Source organism: Macrobrachium nipponense, chromosome 44, assembly GCF_015104395.2.
Source record: "Macrobrachium nipponense isolate FS-2020 chromosome 44, ASM1510439v2, whole genome shotgun sequence".
Classification (NCBI taxonomy): Eukaryota; Metazoa; Arthropoda; class Malacostraca; order Decapoda; family Palaemonidae; genus Macrobrachium; species Macrobrachium nipponense.
Window position 1 is genome coordinate 42,108,067 of NC_087221.1, and position 6,715 is coordinate 42,114,781.

Below are 6,715 nucleotides of genomic sequence, written 5' to 3' on the forward strand. Positions count from 1 at the left end.
GAAAATCAGCCTTATTGCTTTTATTTGAATGTTTTGCAGACCATGAAAATTTCTATGAAGGGCGAGTTTTTGGTGAAAAATTGTCAGAAGTCTCTGCTCACTTGGAAGATGGTGTCATGACGGCAACTATACACACAATAGATGACACTTATCACATAGAGGTTAGAAGTCATTTGTATATCATTTGTTTTTATAGATAAGAAAATCTTATTGTGACTTCTATATTGAAAGTAAGAATAGCAGTGTAATACTATATAAGTATAAACCTTTTTTTCGCATTATCTGTTAAGGTTTCAGATAAAGTGAGCCTTTGTCTAAAATTGGTAATCTGCCAGAAATTTTTTTCTGCTTTTGATTATGGCTCATTTTTGTTCATACAATATGTTACACATGCTCGGACGTTTTCCTCATCAGTACTCTTTTTTAATCATTTCTTAAATTATATGCATTAAAAAATGTAATTACCCACTGGTTTAAATACTACTGCCAAGTGTTTACGAAATCTTCACGATAAACTTGATTGTTTTTCATCTAGTTTTTCTTTGTTGAAAAGATAGTATGGCATATTAAATGTGCAGCCAGTCGCTAAGTAAGTTTAAAAAAAAAATTTAGCCAAACAAGGTGTTCAGTAATTTCACTTGGACTTTTATTTGAGTTTTGGCTGTTATTCATCTCTTAATATTACAGCCATCTTGGAGACACATACCTGATACGACTTCTGAATCCATGATTGTATACCGGGGCTCAGACATGAAATATAGCTGGGAGGATCAACATCCAACTCTTAAAGGTCGAAAAATGTGTGATTACGTTAAAGAAGGAAATGAAACAACAGGTAAGAAGAGAGTATTTTAAAATAATGTATTGCTCCTGTGATAGCATTTGTTATAAAACAAATAATATATATGCTTATCATCAATGGTTGCAAATTAACGTTGGAGAAATATGTCTAGTTTGTCTTCTTCAGTTGCACGAACTTTAGCATACAGTATACTGAGAAACTGTGTTTTAGAGACTTGTTTATTCAGAAAAACTGTTTTCAGTATTTTACTCTGCAGTGTTGAGTATTGTTCCCCAGTTTTTTTCAGCAGTTGACCTGAATCTTAAGTTGTTGGACAAAAACTTTGAGTTTTGTTTCTTATCCCTGATCTTGGTATTAAACTCTGGTGGCGCTGTCTCTCAATGAACTATTAGAGTGCATGTTCTAATGGAGATCATCATCTGCATTCAGATCTTTTCTAGGCTAAGATCCATCATGTAGTAGTGGATGTAGGTCTTGCCTATTCTTTTGCAAAGTTCTATTCCTGCTGTGGTCAAATTGTGGAATGATCATTGTTAATAGTGTAGTTGAATGACTGGAATGTCAAAAGTTCAAACTGGTCCAGATGCTGTCTACTTGTGTAGGCTGAGTTTTGGTAGTTTTCATATAGTACTTATTTTTCTTTTTTCATCCTTATTATAGTTTTTTTTTTTTTTTTTTTACTTCAAATTTGATTTTTCCTTGTTGGGTTGCATTACCTATTGGGGCCCTTTGTCATGTAGCATTCTGTTTTTCCAACTACGTATGTTTGCAGCTTGGCTTGTCATAATTTTAATTGCTGTTGGGGGGAAAAACACCTTTACATCAATATTCTCATTAGTTAGTTGATGTCTGGAAAGTGATAGACTTCTGCTTAATTGTCTTTTTGTAGAAAAGTAAATAGCACTTTTCATGTGCATAATGTGTGTTTAAGGTACATTATTTTAATCCCTTATTGTGTATTTTATTCTTGATATGCTTTAGTTTCTGGTGCTTGGCCTCCCTAGTTTGTGTAAAGATTCATGTATTCCATTTACAATAAATTTGCAGAGCGTGATGATGATGATGAAGATTGGCTGGAAGGTTATGACACATCAGATGGTGTGATTTTTGAAGCTGTTTCTGGGGACATACCTGGTGGGAGCCCTAGAAGGAGAGTTAAACGTCAGCAACCGGACACATATAATTTTAATGTGGAAAAGACGCGCTGTCCATTGCTTTTGGTTGCTGATTATCGTTTTTTTCGTGAAATGGGTGGTTCAAACTACAAAACTACTGTTAACTATCTTGTAAGTATGATGTTTGCTTGCACCTGGACTCTTGTATTTCCTCCCATTTTTAATTATACATTATCAATATATTTCAAATAATAGTAATGAAGACCTGGGGATATTCTGATCCTGTATTAGTAGATCGTAATTTTGATATTTTCTTCAGTGATAATTGTCGATTCACAGCCACCATGTGAGGTTGAATGTTCCTCTTCTTGAAATCCATATCATTAATATTGATAGCATGAATTTTTTTCTTGATTTACACAGTTGCAATGAACTACGTAATACAAAATAGTATAAGATGTAATTTTAATGATTTACAGATTAGCTTGATTGATCGTGTGGATAAGATCTATGAAAATACAGTATGGAAAGACACATCAGATAACAGTGGATTTTCTGGAATGGGTTTTGTTATCAAGAAGATTTTAGTTCATCAGGAATGGAATCAGGTTAATACAAACCATGTACACTACAATATGGAGAAAGCATCTTGGGATGTTCGTAACCTTTTAGAGGTAAGATGTCTTTGTTGCCTGGCACATTTTACTCTGTTGTTTGTCTGACGTATGCAGAATTTTTCATCATTACACACTAATGAGTGCAGTGTAGAATAGCTAGAAAATATTAAACTGTCATTCCCTTATGAGGGTTTCACACACATCTGTAGTATAATTAACATTATCATAATTTTCTTTTTACTTTTCGTCTCATCGTTTTCTTTTTACTTTTTTTCTGTTCCCTTTGGTCTCTTCCTTCCTAAGTATATTTACACTTTTACGGGCTCAATGTTTTGCTAAGTAATGTTTTGGTAAGTTACATCATTAATTCTCTTAGGGGAAATGACATTGCTTAAAAGGTTAGGATAGGTATGCTGTATACGTAAAACAGGTGGGGGAATGATATGCGTCTCACACATGATTGACATAATTATACATGAAGTTTTGATTGAAGTCAGCCCTTCTTATATAATGACTTTGTTGGAATTAGAGTTTGTTGCTACTTGTTTGGCTCAGGTCTGGTTCTTCTTTTCCCTTCATGTTTGTGGATTACCAGATGATTTGGGAATTATATTGAAAGCATGATCACCATAACTTAAGGTTAAGTATAGCTGGGTATTTAGAATTTTCATTAATAATTTGCCTTGATTTACAGAGCTTTTATTACTAACACATTCAGCATTATATTGAAATACCAGGGTTACTAATTTTGTGTGTGTAATGTTGAGAAGGTTTTTTTTCTGACTAACAAGGTGCCTGCTTGTATGGGGAAAATTGATAGTATGGATTCTTAGAGAGGTGTGAGGGTTTACGTAGCCTATTCACTATACGTATATTGCATTACCAGATGTTAAAATTGGTTTTCTGTCAAAGAGCATTCTACAGTATATCAAGTTTGATATAGTAAAAGTCTTCCCTGTATTTCTGTTTTAATAATTTTATAATTTAAACACAAAATATGTTTACTGAAATATAAGCCCCGTTTTAAATGGGGTTAAATTGTGACTGAAAGATTGAGTTGGCCATTTCAACACAAGTGACATTGCTGATTTTGTTGTTTAATTACTAGTTTCCCTGTTGCAAGCAGTTATGATGGTGGCAGAATTTGAAGTTCATTCTTAAATTTCCATGAGATACTATTTGAGAAAGTGCAAATAATTTTTAGGTTGGTTTTGGAATTCTTGATGCTGCTAAATTGCCAATGGATTCTGGCTGAATTCAATCCTTTGTATTTTTAGTAAAAATTCTGTGTAATATTTTAATACAATACCATCATTATTTAATTATGTATTTTTATATATTTAAATTAATGTGTATTTGTAAATGAGATTAGTGAACAAGGGCTAAGAGTGTTTTTCAAAGTCTATCACACCGTGGCAGCAGATAATTAAAGCCATGGAATCAGCAGTTTCATCTTTCAAGTGGCTTGCTTTAATCTTTTGCTTTAATCTTTAGTAGAAGGGATAAATATACTGCATATTGTGTTATGAACTATGCTACCTTGATGAAGTTCTCTGTGAGGGGTAGAAAGGGTTTTGACTGTTGACAAAAAGGGTTTTGACAGAAATCCAGATGTACTGTTTTTTGCAAAGCTTATCCCAATGTAACTGGTTTGATGCTTGTCTCTTGCTCAAATGTTTCTGCTGTCTCCTTTCTTCTAAAGGTCTTTAGCCGAGAATACTCTCATAAAGATTATTGCTTGGCTCATCTCTTCACGGACATAAAATTTGAAGGGGGAATTCTTGGCCTTGCTTATGTAGGGTCCCCTCGCAGGAATTCTGTTGGTGGTATTTGTACTCCAGGTGGGTTTCTTGGGAAGTATGATAGAATTCCCTTTAATTCACATTAAAATTGTTAATTTTATTTTTAAGTTTCCAGTCCTGGTTTCTTGGAAGGAATCTCAACAAGTTTACAGTAAAATTTACAAGTGATGTTTATGGTTCTGTCAGTAGCCAAGTTTTGTAGCTCATAACTGTATATTCCTTTACAGAATCCAGGCAGAATGTCACACTTTAGATATATTTTTAAAAGTTGCTTTGTGGTATTATCTTTGTGTTTCATTATATGTGTCGTATGCAGAAGTTAGGTTTCTTTTTATGTTGATAAAAGTTTGCTGCTGTAGAATTGAAGCACATTTAACTGCTAAGTTGACTTATTTCAATAGACCTGATCCTGGGATTTATTTTACCACCTTTTTTGCATGGTTAGTGAGTCACACTTATTTATCTGTAACTAACTAAATATGCATTCCAGTGTTTATTTCTTATATTCTGTTTAATTTTGTTTGATGATTTGAAATGCCTCATGATTACTGTAACTGTTGATTGCTTACTGTGCTTTTGGTAAGAGTTCATAATTATGTTTATTTTTAGTAAACTCAATTTTGCATTTTACAGTATTTTATGCATGATTTTTCCTTTCATTTCATATTTTTTCTGTCGTTACTTTGCAGGTACTTTTTCATACATGCTTTGTGCATTTAACTAAATGTAGAAGAAATGTGTACATTTTCACTTTTTAGGTATGGTACCTCTAGTAGAGTGTACCGATTGTGCCCATAGTGGACTGGGGATCCAATTAGGTACAGACCAACATCCTCAAGATGTTAGGATCCATAAATGGCTTTAGCCAATTGGCTTGGACACCCATAAGACCAGACCCTATTCTCATAATTATTTTATCCAATATGGTTTTTTTTATAGCTTTGGTAAATTTTGTTTTTTGTACAGTTACAAGTTTTAATTCTTAAGATATTCAACTAAATTTTGCAACCTGCACACAGAACTTAGCCAAGGTGAGGTTCTTTACATTTGTTAAGCAACTTTTTTCTGTGGGAGTACCCATAATAGTGATGCTTCAATATTATGCATATCCATAATAGTGAATTTAGAAAGAAGCAAATGATAATCGGGGGAAAAGTATGGAAGTTTTTTTTACTGTCCCACCTCTCCTCATAGGTTTAAACTAAAGGTTTTCATGATATCCATAGTAATTTTCCCTAATCCCTATCCCCCTCCCAGATCCTTTTACTTTTGTTGCAAATGTCAAAGATTATCCATTCACTGTGCTGCAAACTTTGAAACATTAATAACTATGTAATGATGCAGACTTTGTTTACAAGGAGAACTCTCATTTACGGTATGTTAATCATGTTTTATGCCTTTTGTGCATGCAGTTACTTTTTTTTTAAGATGGCAAGTCAGTCCTCATTGTTAATTTTTTAAATGTCATGAACATCATTATTATTTTCATAAAGGTATTGCTGACCTTGGCTGCATTCTAATTAGCATGATTGAACTTTTGATGTGTTATCAGGGAGTAGATTTTCATACAGTGCACATTGTGTAAGGTATGCTTAGGTAAGTCATATTGGACATGTGGCATATTGAATAGTGAAATTTTAATGGTTCCTAATTTTCTGCATGTTATTCATACCAAACAGAAAGCTTGTTTCATAATTTTAAGAATCTCACCTCAAAGTGACCTGTCAGGAATTATTTGTTTGCAGAATACTTCAAAAATGGGCACACTTTGTACCTGAATTCAGGCCTAAGTTCATCAAGGAATCACTATGGCCAGAGAGTCATCACCCGTGAAGCTGATCTTGTGACAGCACATGAATTTGGTCATAATTGGGGATCAGAACATGACCCAGATCGTCCAGAGTGTAGTCCAAGTGCCAGCCAGGGAGGCTCTTTTCTTATGTACACGTACTCAGTTTCAGGATATGACATCAATAACAAAGTAAGCACATATTGTAGTAGTTAGCTTTTTCTGGGTTATTGATAAGATTAATAAACTACATTATATTTTAGTATTGATTTTAAAAATAGTGTTATTGTAAGTGTTAATACAGTAAATGGAAATAAATTTAAAATGAAGCATTATCTCCTTTATTTTATTCTGTGATTATGTATCAGTATAGGTGGATATTTGAATTTTTGTAATAATCAAGTTTTAAATATGTCAACTCTAATCCACAAAAACTATTTTCACATAAAATATAAAGTATATATAAAAATGCTAAATCTTGCTTAAGATTATTGTTTTCTGCTTAGCCCAGTTTGTTTGTAGATCTTTACATCCTCCTTAATGTCTCTCCTGATTTGACTTAAAGAAAGTAATCAAGGTAATAGTGGTCT

General features: G+C 33.1%; 1 protein-coding gene across 4 annotated transcripts in view; it reads left to right on the forward strand.

Moving 5' to 3' along the window:
- Positions 1–6,715, forward strand: part of LOC135204236 (ADAM 17-like protease) — an 80,507-nt gene that overhangs the window by 21,180 nt on the left and 52,612 nt on the right. For all 4 annotated transcript variants that reach the window (XR_010312143.1, XR_010312142.1, XM_064234345.1 and 1 more), the window contains exons 4-9: positions 40–161; positions 688–835; positions 1,850–2,088; positions 2,397–2,591; positions 4,237–4,375; positions 6,082–6,317. Coding sequence is in view for 2 of the 4 variants with exons in the window: in XM_064234345.1 (XP_064090415.1) it covers positions 40–161; positions 688–835; positions 1,850–2,088; positions 2,397–2,591; positions 4,237–4,375; positions 6,082–6,317 (1,079 nt within the window). In the remaining 2 variants the exon portion in view is untranslated. The remainder of the gene's footprint in view (positions 1–39; positions 162–687; positions 836–1,849; positions 2,089–2,396; positions 2,592–4,236; positions 4,376–6,081; positions 6,318–6,715) is intronic.